The 17,393-nt window shown below is 40.2% G+C and overlaps 1 protein-coding gene across 1 annotated transcript in view; it reads left to right on the top strand.

The window, feature by feature from the left end:
* Positions 1-16,238, top strand: part of GAK (cyclin G associated kinase) — a gene marked incomplete at both ends in the record, with an annotated part of 61,629 nt that extends 45,391 nt beyond the window's left edge. The window contains 9 exons of the mRNA XM_084278241.1: positions 1,190-1,348; positions 2,068-2,544; positions 4,543-4,713; positions 9,877-10,011; positions 10,297-10,416; positions 11,442-11,654; positions 13,058-13,206; positions 14,498-14,674; positions 16,137-16,238. Coding sequence (XP_084134367.1) covers positions 1,190-1,348; positions 2,068-2,544; positions 4,543-4,713; positions 9,877-10,011; positions 10,297-10,416; positions 11,442-11,654; positions 13,058-13,206; positions 14,498-14,674; positions 16,137-16,238 — 1,703 coding nt within the window. The remainder of the gene's footprint in view (positions 1-1,189; positions 1,349-2,067; positions 2,545-4,542; positions 4,714-9,876; positions 10,012-10,296; positions 10,417-11,441; positions 11,655-13,057; positions 13,207-14,497; positions 14,675-16,136) is intronic.
* Between the last annotated feature and the right edge of the window lie 1,155 nt (positions 16,239-17,393).

The following is a 17,393-nucleotide window of genomic DNA, read 5'->3' as shown; positions in this document are numbered from 1 at the left end:
ATTAAGGCTCTTAAGCATTCTCTGTGCTTCCAGCACAAAAAGCATGATGGAGATTCTTAGTACACCATATGTAAGATCTTGCTCTCTATTCTTTGTTTAGTACATTGCAGCTCCATTTCTTTTGATATGAGGTAGCTGCTGCTGCCTTGCCTTTTCTAGGAGGGTATGTTTTTGGTTTGTATTAAGATTTAGGTAATTTTCTATTTAACATAGTTTATATGGTTTTAAAAGATCCTACTGTGAATGCAACTCACCTTGTAAAGTTAAGGTGCTTTCTTACTCTTGTTTTTAGAGTCACTTTCTGATTGGTAAGTTCAGGGTTTTAAATTCCATCAAAAACTTTTCTTAAAACTGGAGAGAAGGGAATAAGACTAGAGCAAGTGCTGTAAACTAGTTCTGTAAAGCTTGTCTCATTAAAATTGAATTTGCACTGTTTCATTAATCATGATCTTTCATGTGTGTTTTCTGAGACAGACTGGTTTTTTTCTGTATCTCTGTAAGCTACAACTGAGTGTGTGGATGGAGTATGAAAAAATGCTTTCCTATTTTGGTATTCAGATTTAGACAAATAGCTTTCTCCCTGGCATTCATCCTATTCTTTTCAAACAGTGGGTGAACATGTATTAATTTAGGGAGTCATCTTACTTGCCTCGAAGAAACCTCTTTAGTGATATAGCAGTAGGTAACAGCCCTGTTCAAGTGTTACACAAGAGTCACTTAATGTCTGATCTCAGTAAAATAAGAAGTGTAAGAAGTAGTTAAGTAATTTACTGTGTGCTGTGATTAACTCCTTTGGAATGTTGAACAGCTCCATTTTCTTCTCTGGGGTTTTTTTCTATAGCTGCATTTGCTCTTTTCTGGTGGTCTGTTCCCTATTGCAGATGTTGCTCATAATTCTTGACTATTTTAGGGGATAGTTCTTGAGAGTGAGGTGTTAACTTTGTTTCCCCATGCATGTAAATAGAATTCTCTAAGTCTGGTTTTAATTTAACATTACAGTTGATCATAGGGTTCTACCAGCCTCTGTATTTGAAACAAAGTTAATCATGCTAGTTTCAGGATTTTGGCTTGGCATAGTAATAGATACTTTGAGACAGTTGTCTCGCTGTAGCAGTCAGCCTGCAAGTCAAATAGCAACACTAACTAGAAGCTTCCATTTAAGAGTTCTGGTTTAAAATCTGTCTTACAGGGAAACCAGAGCTGCCTAGGCAACCAGGTTCAACTGCACAGTATGAAGCAGAAGCATCCCAGCTGGAGCAGTCTTCAGAAAGTGCACCTACTGAGACAGAATCCTCACACAGCAGTAGTAATGATGCAAATAACTTCTTTCATTCCTTGGATTGGAAAGGTACAGGTTTTCCTCTGAAGTAACTGTTTGTTACACTTATTGTCTCTTATGTCTTCCAGCAAGTGCTTAAGCCTCATGTGACAGTAGTCACTGTTTCACCAGAACACGAGACAAAGCCAGTCAATCTGTGTGAGCTCTGCAGGTTAACCAAGTGGTCGTTTGGCTTAGTTTTTATAGACACCAAATAATGTTTTTTCATATTGTTTGTAACTTATGTGCCAAGATAAATTTTTATTTTTCAGAAAAAAAATCTTAACTTTTAGAGGTCTGCAAGGAAACCTTTGCATTCTCGCAGCCCCACTTGGGTTAGCTGAGGATCAGAGGAAACTGAGTAGATAAACCAGTGGGTCCAGATGAGTATGTGTGGACTAAGAAAATGTTACTTTATAGTGCATGTCTAAGTCCTTTTTCTGGTTTCTGCTCTGTTGGCAAACATGTCAGTAACTGCTTATGATGTTACTGGATGCTGTGTCCTGAGGTGAATGTCCAAGTCAGTCTTGTTTTGAAAAAAACTGTGATACCTGCCCTTGCATAATGGCAAGTATGGTAGTGAGCTGCCCCTTTGTCTGCACTGTACAAAGAGGCAGTGGACAGCAGTTCTTCTTTATCAAGGCTCGAGAAACTGATTAATTAATAACTGATTTCATATGATCTCACCATTTAAGTATGTCTTTTCTTAGAAGGATCCTGATAAGCTGTTACTTTTTTTTTTATTCAAGAAGGAAGAAGTCCAGAAAGTGGAATAGAGGAGACTTCATCTAAAAACGATCGTGTTCAACTATCTGATGACAGGGAGGACAGTGATCCTTCAGATGAGGAATTCCCTACATTTTCAGGTGAAGAAAGTGCAGGAAATCTTGATGAAAAAGACTCGACTCCAGAAAGACAGTTGCTTTTTGAAGCTGATTTTGAAACACCATCTGCACCGTTAGAGAAATCCCCTCCTGAAGAGAATGTAGACTTACTGGGACTAGACTCTGATATTTCACCAGAACAGCAGCAGCCTGTCTCAGAAAGTAACTCTTCATCAAGTAATGCGGACTTGTTGAACAATCTGTTTGTGGGTAATGCATCACAGATTTCAGAAGAGCCCACTGGAGATCTTCTTGGACAAGGAACAGATTTCTTTTTCAGCAGTCAGTCTCAGTGTCCAGCTGCTGGTCAGGGTACATCTCTAGCACCAGCTATGTCTTCAGGTACGTGAATTTAACATTGGTAGTTAAAAACTACTGTTTGCATTGTGCTCAGAAAATAAATACCATGTTTTGATCTATGCATGGAAGACATTGGTCTAGAGCAAGAGTCTGCATTGACTACCTGTTTTTATTGCATGAAGGACAGAAATCACTACATATTTTCCAGGTATTTTATGTTGTTAATGTCATACTAGCTTTAAAAGATGTAAGCAGAGAAGTATCAGATTTTAAATTTAGAAGAGATTAAGTACTCTTCAATGAATCCAGGGCTTTCCCATACAAATATTACATGCCAGATCCTTTTCTAAATCCATATGTAAATAGCTTCTCCTGTTAAAGCACATAACTAATAACTCACTGCTTTATTGTGCTTTATGTAAAGCAATAGCATTATGTAAAGTGCATAATGCACAGATGTGGTACAGAGCTGTGTTGCTCACGTCAAATGTCTGTGTGGGATTGCTGAGGTTTTACCATGCAAGACTGCTAGGCAGCTGGAAATCCTGTAGATTACTGTTCAAACCAGTAGGACAATGGTGCTGCTAAGCAATGTGCTGCTGTTGGTTTTATTGACTATGTTGGTAGGTTTGTGTCCTGCAAGACAATGGAACACATTGATACCTGTCAGATATTTAAAACAACGTGGTTTTGTTTAAAGGTTCCGTTACTCTTACCATTGCAGAGCTAGCTCTTTGTCATATGCCTAAGTGTTTGGGAATAGCAGTGCTCTGCCTGAAGTTAAGGTAAAATTTTTTGAAAAATTAGTCAATCTGGGAAAAATATTACGGTGTTTAGATTATTTGCACAAAAAATAATTCATTTGGACTGAAAGTCTTAATCTGCTTAGAGCTGCAATTTGTTGAGCATTCAGGTGATTTCAGGTATTTATTTCTTTTGAAGCACTTTAGCATGAAACTTTGTTACTGAGGTCAATGAGGAATTAATTTACCATTTTTGATAGGTGGAAGTCTATAAAAGGGAAGCTTTACTACTTTTATTTCTTTAAACATGCCTTTCTTAGATCTACACCATAGAACACATGAGCAGGAGTGGTATGTATCTCATTATACCTTTGAATTGGGTAAGAGAGGGTAATTGCAGAAGTGAGAGTATTTGGCCATTGCTGTATTTTGCTTTGCAGATCAGTCTTGTGCGTGACGTTTTTGTTTATGTTCAGTGCTACAGTCTGATAGCATGATGACAATCCAGGGTTTCTCTTTTTGAAATGCCGTGTATGACATGGTCATAACCTCAGGATGTGCCAAGGTACTGGCTGGATTATTCCTTCTCTTCAGCTTGAGTGAATCTGGCACGAGTGCCTTAGTTCTTGAGGATTTTGACCCTAGAGGGCAGTAGCAACAGGAAGATCTTGAGCTGTGACTCCAGCTGACTGTCACATGTTACCCCATGCTGACTATAAATACTCTTCCAGTTTTTCTTCGTTGTGATCACTAGAGACCTGTTGAAAGCCGTGCTTCTCTTGCTTTTCATTCTTGCCTTGGCCTGCTTTCTGCCCCAGAGTCACCAATGCCTTCAAGTCAAAGCGGTAGTGTGAATGCTTTACTTGATACTCATTTAAGTAGTTTAACAATCTGCTTTGTTTAAATTCTTTAGAGTTTTGGCATTATAGAGTACTTATCAAATGTAATTCTTCTGTTTGTATGCAGATGATGGCTTAAATTTAATGCCTTGCATGGAAGAAATTAACAATGTTATTGAATGTGTGTAGTCTTGCCTAAGGATTTGTGTTGGAAGGCGTAGCTGTTCATACTGTGTGTGTCTGAAATTTTTGTACCAACAGGAAAGTAGGGATGTCTAGAGGGAGAAAGATACTAGAAAGTTACTAGAAAGATAGTAACTCTTTGCTGTGAAGGTGGCCGCTGCAGCTCCTGACAGGGACTTTACTTTTTTTCTGTGCCCCCACAGGAGTAAGGGTTTTTCAACTGTGTTTATTCTATTTTTTTTTCATAATTAGTTTGTTTTCTGCTTCTTTTTTAGCTGATCCTTTTGACCCATTCACCATGTCATCAAGTTCAGAGAATCAAGCCCTCTCTGGTTCAGACCTCTTTGGGGACTTCCTTAATCCAAGCTCAACATGTACAGCCAGCACATTTCCTTCCACACACAATTCACTTCCACCTTCTTCCAGCTCAGATTTCTTGAATTTAGGTAAGTGTGCTGCTTATTTTGTTTCTCAACAATTGTTGCTGTCCTGTGCATTTGTCTTTCGGCTTAGTCAAGGTGGATTAGTGTGTGAATAGATCCACTTGTTGTGACTGCTGTTTTAATTAGCCCCATATTCTGGGAATCTAGATACAAATGCACTGAGCAGAAAGGGGTTCCTGTGTTTTGTTATGCTAACATTTATGATGCAAGAGGATTTGTAACACTGCTAACCTTCTGCTAGGACCTGGAGCATCCTCGGAGTTGTTGGAACTGAAAATACAGAGACAGCTGCAAAATTACTTTCTAGATGTCAAAATTCTTTAAAGATTTTTCTGGAAACCTTGGGGAAAAAAATAAGCAACTCAAGTTATAGCACAGCCAGTTCTTAAAATGCAAGCTGAGGCTAGCTTGGGCCTTCTTAACCTGAATACATTCTGGTAATACACTTATGGAGACATTATGTAATACTCTAATCTCATTTATTTCATTTAACTTCTCTGATGTAATCTTGGTGAAGCCTTTTCCACATGCATTTATTTTAAAACCCATTCATCTTTAAACAAGCAGCTTTGTGATGTGTTCTGTCTTCCTGTATCTCTATCCTAAGTATGTTATTTCCAAACTGTTACTAAATAGAGCTTCTAAACATTCTCATTCTTTGAAGAGAAACATACCCTTGCAAAAATTGTGGTAGACCCAAGCGTGCTTGCTTTTCAAAGAAAAGCATGAGTCCTCTCCATATCTATGGGAGTTGTGGTCAGTCTGTAACAGTGCTTTGCTCCTGCTTCTTCATCCTCATGCTCTTCCTCTGTTCCTCCTGGGTCTATCCCATGGGATACAGTCGTCCAAGAGCATGGGTTTCTATAGGTGTCATGGCTTAACTCTGGCAGCTAAGTACCACACAGCTGCTTGCTGACTGCAAGCAGCAGTCAGCTGCTAGGATGAGGGAGAGAATCAGCAAAGTAAAAGTGAGAAGACTTTTATGGGTCTGTATAAAGGCAGTGTAATAGGCAAAGCAAAAACAGTTTCTGCAGGTAAAACGAGGGAGTCATTCACCATTTCTCATGGGCAGGCAGGTGTTCAGCTGTCTCTAGGAAAGGAATACTACATCATGGTCAGTGATTACTTGGGAAGGCAAGCGTCATCACTCTGAAAGACCTTCCCCTCCTTCCTTTTCCCCAGCCCTTTGTATGTTGAGTGTGAGGTCTTCTGGCTTGGAATATCCCTTTTGTCAGTTGGGTCTGAACTGTCCTGGCTGTGTACCCTCACAACTCCTTGTTGGGACACCCCCAGCTAATTGAGTGGTGTGAGAAGCTGAAAAAGCCTTGGCTCTGTAAGCACTGCTGAGCAGCAACTAAAATGTCCCTGTGTTAACACTGTTTCCAGCATAAATCCAAACCACAGCCCCATACTGTGAAGAAAACTAACAATGCCAGCCAAAACCTACAGTGTAGGTTATGTTCCTCTGGAACAGGCTGCTCCAGTGTCTCTCCTACGAGCTGCACCTCCTGTCAGGAGCTCTGTGGGCTCCTTTCCATGGACTGCAGCTTCCTCCAGGCCATGTCCACCTCCATGGGGTCCTCCAGGCTGCCATGTGGATATTTGCTGCACTGTGGTCTTCTCCACAGGCTGCAGGGGAATTTCTGCTCTGGCACCTGTAGCACTTCCCCCACCTCCTTGCTAATGTTTGTGTTGGCAAAGCTGTTTCTCTCTCACTCTTCTCACTTCTCTCCCAGCTGCTGTGCAGTGTGTTTTACCCTTCCTTACATAACTTTTCCCAGAGGTGCCATCATTTTGGCTTACGGCTCAGTTGTCCCCTGTGGTGGGTCTTCAGCTGGCTCTGCCCAGCATGAAACAACCTAGACCTCTCCTCACAGAGACCACATGCTTGCAGCTCCCCATTTAGAAATTGAAGATAGTCAGTAACAGTGGCATCTTGCTTTTCACCTTGAGTCCAGGAGTGTTTTCTTCCTAGAGTTTACTACATGTGGTTTGGAGTTGCCCTTCCTTGTTGGACAGGCTTTTTTTTGTTGACCTTGAGTTTGGGTGTTGCAGTCTGAGTGATAGAGAAATTGAATAAAAAGGATGCATTATGTGCCTAGTTTTAGATCAGGGCTTTTTCCTTGAAACAAAAGGCTAGCTAGCCAACTGCCCTCTACCATGTATTTAGGTGTTACATTCCAGTCTGCTGAGATGATCCCACTTGCCACTTCCTCTGCAACATGTTTATCCTGTGCTGTAGATACAGGAACAGCTGTGGGTTTTTGTTGTGTACTTGTGTAGAATGGTAGAATGGTTCAGGTTGGAAGAGACCTTAAAGATCTAGGCCAAATCCCCTGTCAGGGAGAACCTCCACTAGTTGCCAGTCATATGCCACTTATGACACTACTCCTGTTACTGCATGAGGTTAACAAACAGGTGATTTTTTTTCTCTCCAGTAGAAGATTTGATTAATACTGATCTGTAGAGTATCATCTCAGCCAAAATCCATCTCACTGCAGAGGCTGTCTAGTTGACCTGCTTTTGAAGCAGACTGCTCAGGACCATGTCTTTGCTGATTTTTTTTTTTTTATTTTTTTTTTTTTTTTTGTTGTTGTTGTTGTTATTTCTGATGATGCAGACTCCACAATTTTTACGGCCCATCAGTGCCAGTGTTTGATAACTGCTACAGAAAAACCTTCTGTTTAAAAGAAATTTTCCTGTGTTTCAGTTTACTCATTGCCTCTTGCCCTTCCAGTGGGCAGCACTGACAAGAGTCTGGCTCACTTGCCTGTATTTCTTCCCATTAAGTATTTTTACACACTGATCAAATTGCCTGCCCCCAGTCCTTTTCCAGGTTGAATAATACCAGCACCCTCAGCTCTTCCTCATACTAGAGTTGCACCAAACCCTACGTGGAAGAGAACCCTTTTGCATACTAGATTGCAGTTGGAAATATCCATAAATGTGAATTTGTCCTTTCTTAAGAGTTTACCTGAAACCTCAAGGAGATCACCATTCAGTGTTCAGCTGTTAGTATTGTTTGAGCAAGTACAGGAAAAAGAGAAAACATTTTGACATCTGACTTAAATGCTTATTGTTTTATGCTTACTCTTCCTTATTTTGGTTGATGACTTCTATCTTGGTAAATGCAATAGTGTACCTGTGATTTTAATGTAATTTCTAGAGCTTTCTGTCAGGGTAGAGAAATGGTTCATAAAATTTACTCATCATCTTCAGTCCACTTCTACAGTGATTTCCCAATATTTCTCTATTGCTATGCAGCCTTTAAAAACCCTATGAAACTAAAGGAATTAGAATAACATTTCATGCTCATAAGTTTACCTTGCAGATGGCAGCTTTTCCATGTGTTTAGCTGGAATGAAGCATGTATTTGAGCCTTTACCATCCCGTTCAGTCGCAGGTATCAATTTTAGCAAGTGTTAGGAGTATTAATAGCTCTAAGGCTTTTAATATGAATGAGTGAATGTGAGTAAAAACACTAATAGTAATTGGAGATGAAAGGGCAAATGAGAAATGACATTTGGAAGAATTGTGTTGAGAGCAGAAGAAAGTGCATACAAGAGGTCATTAAAATAAGAACCAATTTTAAATTCAGTAAAAATAAATTGGTAATGCCAGCATTCACTGGAAATAAGCTGCAGCAATGAGATGTGGTAAATCTACTGCTGGAGCACTATTAAGTGTGTCAAACTTTTAGTGATGGATAAGCTTTCTTCAATAGTAAATGACTACTAAACCCCTATGGACACAGGAGAAAAACTGCTTCAGTGAACACAGGCTCAATGATTAGAGCTGTAGCTTGTATTTTTCAGTCTGGCTTGAAATTTAAAATCATTGGAGTTGTATTTTAAAACTTGAATTTGTAGGAAAGCTGATTCTTAAAGAATATCTAGTCTGTTAAGGTATTCTATCCTGTAATACGAAAACACTGAGCAGTTGCAGCTAAAATGGCAATACCTTAACAAGGTAACTTAATTCTCTGTGAAAAGCTGCAGTAATGTGGCAAAGAAGTTAGTAGATGGGATGAGTGTTCAGTTCAAAATTGACAGCCTGCTCTTAAGTGGCCAGGCTTGTAAAAACAATCCTTGTCAGTAGCTGGAAGAGTTTAATTTTTCCTTAGTTCAGTGAGTGTTTTTGAGCTGGATTGGTTTGGCTCTGCAAGTAGCAGGTTCTCTTCAGTGCAAGTCAAGTCAGGAGTGTATTTCCCTCTGTGAGGATGAACTGCTCTGATCTAAAGATGGCAGCAGATGTGGAAGGTGGTCAAAAGAAACCTGAGTGATCAGTGCAGTCTTCTCCTGAGTGGAAGTTCGTTTCAGTCATGACTGTGTTCTCAGTCAGGCTTTAGACAAGGTTAAAGAAACTCTTGCATCATACTAAACCAGGCTTGTGGCTCATGGAAAATCCGTTTGTCCTGTGTGATTAAAGGATTTCCTGCAGACGCGGCAGGTTAAATAAAGAAAACCTAATGTGGAGTTGTGTGTAGGATACAGTAGAACTCTGGTCTCTTTATTTTGGGAAGGTGGAGACTGTGATCTAATTATTCTTACACCTGAAACTTGGTTTGGGCAGTGTTGGTAAAGAACTGTGCCCTGACCTCTAGTGGTTTGTGTATGGTAAAGGGTTATAAATGTGTGCATTGAAGAGGAATTTAAGGGACAAGCAGATACGGATCTGCTTGCCCGTGATCTCAGTTGCATCAACTTCCAGAATATTTAGTTATACTCCATGTTTTACCCTTTCTTTGGATATTTTTTCCTTTACCTTAACATGTTTGTATGAACTGAAGCATGCCAGGTTACAAAATTAAAGGATTGATCATGTGGTCACATACCTCTTCAGAAATTGTATCACATTGGTGATAATGTAAAAAATCTGTTGTAATGCCCAAGCTGTATGACTAGAAAAAAATACAGCTCAAGAATAAACAGTTCCAGGAGAACTTCTCTATGGAGTGCATGGCATGCTTCAAATACTAATAAAGGGAATCCAGTGGTAAAACCCTTCTGAGTCCTGTTTAAGACTGCATGACTATTAGGCAAAATTTAAGCCATGTGGTGATCCCATTGTCACCTACAATGGCTATATAGCCATATTGCTAAAATATCCATTACTGTGATGCTTTTCTTAAAAGAGTAATCAAAAGATTTTTGTTTTCTTACGCAGGGAATTTGGCACCAGAGCCACCTAAAATATCATCGTCTACAAGTCAGCCAGATCTCTTAGGTGGATGGGATTCTTGGGCAGATTCCTCAGCAACCAGCAATGTAGCAGCACCACAGTTGAAGCCCCTTTTGGAAGGTATGATGAAATTAGAGTTCTTCACTTACAGGGAATAATGGAATCTTCTAGACTGGGCCACTTTAATAATTTGAAACTGCCGAACATGTCTTCATGCCTCTTTGCTTTGTTACTTAAAGGACTCTGCCCTTGTGCTTGAGTGTCCCTTTACTAACAGTGATTCTTGTCATAGTAAAAGATGTCATGGAGCAGAATGCTGAGGGGGCTTATGTGAGGTGTTGTGAAAATAGACTTTTATTTATTCTGTCAATTTCCAAATACACCATACATTTTCTTATTACACAGGTCAAGCTTTTACCACGGGGAGCCAGTCCAGTGTGTCTTCAGGCCTGTCTTTCAGCCAGGCTAAACCTCAGAACTTTGATCCTTTTGCTGATCTTGCCAATCTTGGATCTGGTCTTCCAGGTAAGATCTTACTTTTAAGAGGCAATACTTAATGCCTCTGTGGTTTGCTTTTTATACCAATAAATGTAACTAACTTACATAAAAGAAAGTATTTCCTTTTAACTGTTAACAACCAGCCTGAGGCAGTTGCTGAGGACAAAGAACAAAGAAAGGTGGAACCTTTGCAAAGGTTGTGTGAAACCTCTAGAAGAAAATTTCAGAAGACAACAGCTGTAATTGAGAAACAGTATAAATACTTAATGGTGGCTTGGTTTAGAATAAAAGAACCTCATCTGTGAGACCAAAAACTGTATAATGAATTTAAAAGGTTGAAGCATTATTCGGCTCAGAGTGTTTGTAGTGAGTATTGTAGAGAAGGGGGAAAGGCCCTGTGTTCTTCCTGAAGTGAAGCTCCTAAGCAGTGCTGCTTATATTAGTTGAATTAATGGAAATGGGACACTAAAAACTGAAACAATATTGTGTTGACAGAGCAAGGGGTCACACCAGGGTGAATACAACAGCATCTCCTGCGGACTTCTGTAGTCTTTTTACTCATGTGCAACGTTCCTGCTAATGCTGCTGTAGAGTAATCTTATCTTTTCAAAACTGTAGTTCAAGAAATCACTGGAGATTCAAGCATTCACTTGAAAATATTTTCAATATATTACATTTTCTTGATCATATAATTAGTTTTTCAGTGCCTTATGCATATTGGCAGACATTGAACTGTAATGAATCGGGAGGCAGAACTATTTTCTGGCCTTACACATACCTTGCCAATCAAACCAGAGCAGATGTTCATGCTAAAGCTGATGGTTGGGAACAACTTCTAAGAGGTTGGAAGACTTCTGGTAGTAGCTCTGTCTCCTGCCATCAAAGTTGCTTGCGAATGAGACTCATCATTTTACACACACTTAGAATATAGAATACTTTCTCTTGTGTGGTGGTATCACTGTAAACTGTGTAGCTAGCTGTTGAGACCAAACTGTCTTACTAAACAGTTCTTCGGCTTGGTACCTGTCACTTAACAGAGTGTGTTTTGCTAGGCTCCTCCAGTGGTGGACTCTCGAGTAATGGCTTTAGTCAGAAAACTGCTCCATCTCAGAAGTCAGGAAGCCAGTGGCAGAAATCCACAAAACCACAGGCGCCTTCGTGGCAGTCCCAGCCTAAATCCAGCACAGCAACTAAACCCAATTACTCTGTGAACTTCAGTGTTATTGGCGGGCGAGAAGAGAGAGGAGTCAGAATCCCAAGCTTTGGTAAGTCTTCTGAAGGTGTTACTTAGTGCATTTGTCTTCATACAGGCCACTGTTGGCTGTGGAAACTCTTGTACTTTCATCTTTTTATTTATGTTTAGGCTGTATCTAGTTGAAATTTGAGGAGTTTGCCAAATCTAGTGTTCTGCTTTTGCAAAGCTTCACTAGAATATTGCAGAGACAAGCTGATGAAGGCTCAGATATTTGCAAGCTTGGGCATAAAGGATCAAGGCTATATTCACTCACCCACATGGGTACTGGTTTTGTATCACTGGGATAAAAACATAAATTTGATCTGTCAAGGGAGAGATAGTTGCTAATGTTCTCCATCCTATTCCACTTGCAATATGTAGGTAAAAGGAAGTAGCATTTTTTCTGTCTGAAGAATAGTAGCTATGAGGTTAAACTTCGTGGAAATTCTTGTTTCAAACAGGGCTGGGGACTGGAGCAGGTGCAGTATTTCTTGGAACCAGATTTGAAATGTTGGGATGTTCCAACTGAACAAGCAAATGTAGAGGTATAGGGATGGGCGTGGGCCCTCCTACATTAACCTTCTTGGAAAATTTTATTTTCCTGGTGTGTTGGTACTAGCATTATGCCTCTCTTTAACTGGCATATAAGTGAACAGAAAGTACTTCTCTAAGTTGAAATGATTCTGTTGAGCTGTATCTGGAAGGAGGTGGCAGGATGGGAGAGGAAGTGGGAATAAGTTGCAACACAGGAAGGTCTGCTTGGAGAACAGGGAAAATTTCAGCTAACATGAGGATAAAATGTTGCAACAGGGCCACAGGATCTTGAGAATTCTCTTGCCTGAAAACATGTGGACTGTTACCTGGTCAAGGACTTCAGAAATTTACATAGTAGCCCCAGTTTCGAGTGGGGATTGAACTAGATGACATCCACAGGCCTCTTCAGAATTCAAATAGTCTATAATTCCCTAGAATTCGTTGGTTCTATAATGACTGTGCATGTTGGTACTTTATTCCTTCATTATTCTGCATCACTTTCAGCATAGTAAAATGCTGGCTGCATACTTTTGACTAGACTATTGAGTATGTAGCCACTTGTAAAACAACTGCAAAGCAGTTAGAAGTACTTTACAGTGGGAAAAATGGAATAACTTTCAAAATCATGAACACACAGATGTGTACTCCCTTGAATCTACTCCACTTTTTTCAGAAGACATGCAAGTATTTAACCACATATGTACATGAGGTTATCATTCCATTCACTGGATTGAGAGCGTGACAGGGATCCTTTTTATTCCTATCCTTCTATTAGACCTGTGGAGTTTATCAAGCTGCTGAAGGGTATTTATCATGGTAGGGAGAAATGTCATGCAGGTGTATCAAAGTGCAGTATGTTTCTCCTGTGTAACTTGTCATTTAACACTTTTCTCTTCACAGGTCAAAAGCCAAAAGTTTCAGAAAATGACTTTGAGGATCTCTTGTCTAAGCAAGGCTTTTCAGCTAAATCTGACAAAAAGGGACCAAAGACCATTGCTGAGATGAGAAAACAAGAAATGTCTAAAGATATGGACCCATTGAAACTCAAGGTTGGTTGAACAGTGATTTTGATATCAGTGTAAATCTGAGCTGATGCGTTGAACTGCTGAAAACACAGCAAAAAGATGCAATGACCAAGATTACAAACTGATAAAGCAGAAGGAAATGTTGATCTGTGTAGAAATTAATTAGCATGAGTAAGAGTCAGCAATGAAGCAGCAGTGACAACAGCATAGGAGGTATGTGGATAGAATGCAAGATCCTGCTTTTTTCAGCTGAGCTTGGAGAACTTAAGAGCTGATTTCTTGTGAGAGTCCATTTCTTGAAGGCAGAACAGCTTTGTATCTCTGGTGTTCTCAAAGGTCTCATTAGAAGAGACGGATTTGGCTGATAATATGAAACTGCTTTAAAAAGTAGGCTGATGACAATAAATTTCCAGGGGGTCCAGTTACTTGCATTTTCTAGTTAGTAATTGCTACTGCTGTCTTGAGAAGTGTCTAAGATGCAGGTCTGAAGATGGGCTACAGAACTAGTTGTTTGGGTGCTACTTGATAAACTCATTAAGTGCTTTTATGTATCATGTTAGTGATCACTTTAATGTCCTGTCAGCTTTGTAGTCCTTATGGTGCTGTAGAAAAGCTTATAGAAAACTTGGAAGGCATGCTGAAACTTGTGTTCAGACTTACCTGAAGAGACTGTGCTTGGCTTTCATTGGTGGCTTTTAAAAGGAGTCACTGTATGTGGAAATAAATGCAGTTTTTATTTAGCATACTTGCTGGTAGAGGGTAGAGATGATGGTGTTTAATAAAGACACTGTATCACAGTACCATAGTGGCTTGAATATTGCTGTTCTAATCAGCTTTCATGGGGATATCTGAGCACTTCAGTCAAAGCACCCCTGCAGGTTCTTAGTAAACATTAACTACAAAAATGTGATCCAAAACTTCTGTACATATCAAGAATTGTAGTAAATGAATGTTGTGCCCTGACAGGAAGCTCATGTTCATGATAACAAAGTTTTTAATTGCTCCTGTAAGATATTTTATCATTAATTACAGCGTGTTACATAAGATGTAACTATCTCAGTAACTTTTCTTTCAGTGACTGAATTTCTGCAATAAACTAGTAAAAATTAGGAACTCCCTAGTGGCAGATGCAAAAAAGCCCTTTTGGGTGGCTAGTGATCTGGGTCCCAGGTAGTAAGAGTTGGATTTGGGGTATGAACGCAGCAAGACATCAGTACCTGTGTTGTGGTCTTGTACAGAGTGAAGGTTGTGCCTCTGGGTAGAGGGAGAATGCTTACAGTGCTGCATTTGGTTCTCTGTGTTCTGCTTTCCCCAGATTCTTGAATGGATTGAAGGAAAGGAACGAAACATCAGAGCATTAATATCCACTCTTCATACAGTGCTTTGGGAAGGGGAAAACAAGTGGAAACCAGTCAGCATAGCAGATCTAGTAACTCCTGAACAAGTAAAGAAGTACTACAGGAAAGCAGTCCTTGTAGTTCATCCAGATAAGGTGAGTGTGTTCCTCTGATCATCTTTCCTTTCAGAAAGAATACAAACTGCTATTCCCGCTCCACAGTAGTTGCTGACAGATGCTGCAGCCTGATTGTCACACTAGGTACTTGTCACTTTGCTTCCATTCAGATAGTACAGGATTTTTCGTGTCATCCTGACACAGCACAGGACCCAACGGAAACGTTGACAAAAAGACCCCACAGAAGCTTCTGCCAGGCTTTGTTGCTGGTTAGTGGAATCTGCTTTCTTCAACCAGCTGACATATCAGGTCTTTTAGGCCTCTTCACCAGTATGAGGACTCAGACTGTCACAGCAAAACTGGTGGGGAAAACCTACTGAACCTCCTTTACTAAAGAACTTTGCTAGGAGCTACAAAAAGTAAACTTTACTGGGTAAACTAATTAGCAGTTGAAAACTACTTGATGAATATGACATTCCAGCTATGTTTTAAAAATACTTAATACATTTCATTGCTGTTTGGTAGTCTCCCAGCATGTGAAGGCAGTGTCTTGTTCTGAGTCAATGCTCTAGGCTGTGTGTTAAGGGCAAGTATAGAGTATACCTGGTTTGGATTTTCAGGCTTGTTTTTACTGGAGGTTCAGTGTGCAGTAGTCTAGCTCCTGAGAAACAAGATTCTGTTCTTTTCTTCCTCCCTGTCCTTTGCTGTTCTCATGTGGCTTCTTCTACCTGTCAAGTAGTATTGTAGTGCTTTCCATCAACCCTTTAACACATCAGGATCGAACACAGGTCTTTTCTGAGTCATATTCTTCTTTCTTGGTACCTTTTCCGCCACTTTAACTTAAAGCAGTTGCTAAAAGGGTCTATAAAATACTGCAACTGGCAAAAGCCAAGTAGCGGGGAAAGGATACTGGAGAGGGCTCTGGGGGGTTCCTGTTTTGTATTGAAAGAACCTCTTAGAATGACTCACCATGTGGGACTGGATCTGTACCACCCCCGGGCTTTGGGCTGACTCAGAGGCAGGGCATCAGGCGCACACCATGCCCATCTGGGTTTGGAGGCTCACAGGAGGTGCTGTGTCATCTGTGTCGAATGGTCGCAATCCCAATAGGGGTTTTTTTTACTCCATTATTTACAATACTCAACTTTTTATTCTGGTACACTACAGTTTGTTTGCAGCAATGCCAAAAATGACTGGATTTGATTGCTAGCTGCTGCTAACCAAAACCATTTATGAGAAGAACAGCTTGGAAAACAGCTATGTTTCAGTTACTTGTAAGTTGCACTGGAAGTCTGAAGTAATGCAAGGAAACCAATGATTTCTTTAAAACACTTGTGGTGAACTTTGGATAAGATCAGAGGGAGCGGTGTGTCTGCAAAATTATATTCACACAACAGGCAAAGGTTGTTCAGTAAGATAGAAAAAAACATAAAATGGGGGAGAGATTCCCCAAGTCACGTAATTTCTAATGTTTTTATGTTTCTAATATGTTTGTTTTCAGGCCACAGGACAACCTTATGAGCAGTATGCCAAAATGATCTTCATGGAACTAAATGATGCATGGTCAGAGTTTGAAAACCAGGGATCCAAGTCCCTTTTCTAAAACTTCACTTTTCACAGAACTGCTTCTGAAAACTGTACCTGAGCACTGGTGTGACCTCATTGCACCCATGGGTTATGAAGTGCTGTTCCATGTTTTCAACTCAGTTTCTAATCATGCACTTCAATATGGTGATATATTTTGTAAAATATAGATTACAGAGCATTACATAGATGCATTAATAACACAGCTGCTCAGTACATGAAGAAATTAGAGTCTGGAAGCAAAGATGTCATTTCAGTTTTGTAGTCAGTAAAACAATTTTAATGAAGCTCCACGATTCCTGTTATACTAAGTATTAATTATAAATCATTCCAATTTCATTGATCTTTTCTTTCCCCTGCCTTCCTTAATTTGTCTGTTACTTTCAGTAGTTTTGTGAATCAGTTTTGATGTTTAGTGCCTGTCATCTTGCTCAAGGTTCTTTAGTTACCAGCAGTGAAGTTGCTTGGCTTACCTCAAACCTGAAGGTGTATATTTTCATCTGTATTTTATGTCATCCATCTGATAATCATTCTGTAAATAATGTTTTGTGACGATACCTGTGCTCCTTACAATAAATTAACAGTTGTTTAGCCAAAAAGACCCTAAATATGGGAAAGTCAGGCAGGGTTGTTCTTGATTTTTAACTTTTTTATTTACCATAAATCTAGAAACATATCCTGACTTTAAGGTCTGCATGTTCCTGCTGTTTTGTTATTTATTACGAACCTGTGGAAGGCAGTGCTCCGACCAGTGTTGATTTTCCCAGTACTTTAAATGGTGTCTTTTTTGCTTCTGACTCCAGTGAAACATTCCTTCCATTTCTACTCTGATAGAAACAGTGGCATCCTGAAACTTGAAGTGTAAGCACAAAACATCTCGCTCTGCTGTTCCCCAGTAGACGCGGCGGCGTCACTCGTGGTGGCCTGGAGGGCGTTCAGCATGTCTGAATGCCTGTGTTCGGCAGGCCTGGCATCAGTGTGCGTGTGTGACAGCCTGGGCTGTGTGGGTAGGCTGCTGCAGCGCTGCTCACCTGCCCCCCATGCCCTGGGCGAGCTCAAGGTGAGCAGGTTCACACCTTGATAACAAAACTTGCCGTGTTTTCTCACCCCCAGCCAGGTGGCTTTTCATTCGTGCTCGAGGTGAGCGGATGCCAGTGGCCAGTGAGAGGAAAAC

The sequence above is a fragment of the Gallinula chloropus genome (assembly GCF_964237585.1).
Source record: "Gallinula chloropus genome assembly, chromosome: Z".
In the NCBI taxonomy this organism is placed as follows: Eukaryota; Metazoa; Chordata; class Aves; order Gruiformes; family Rallidae; genus Gallinula; species Gallinula chloropus.
This window is presented reverse-complemented; position numbering and strand designations above follow the sequence as displayed.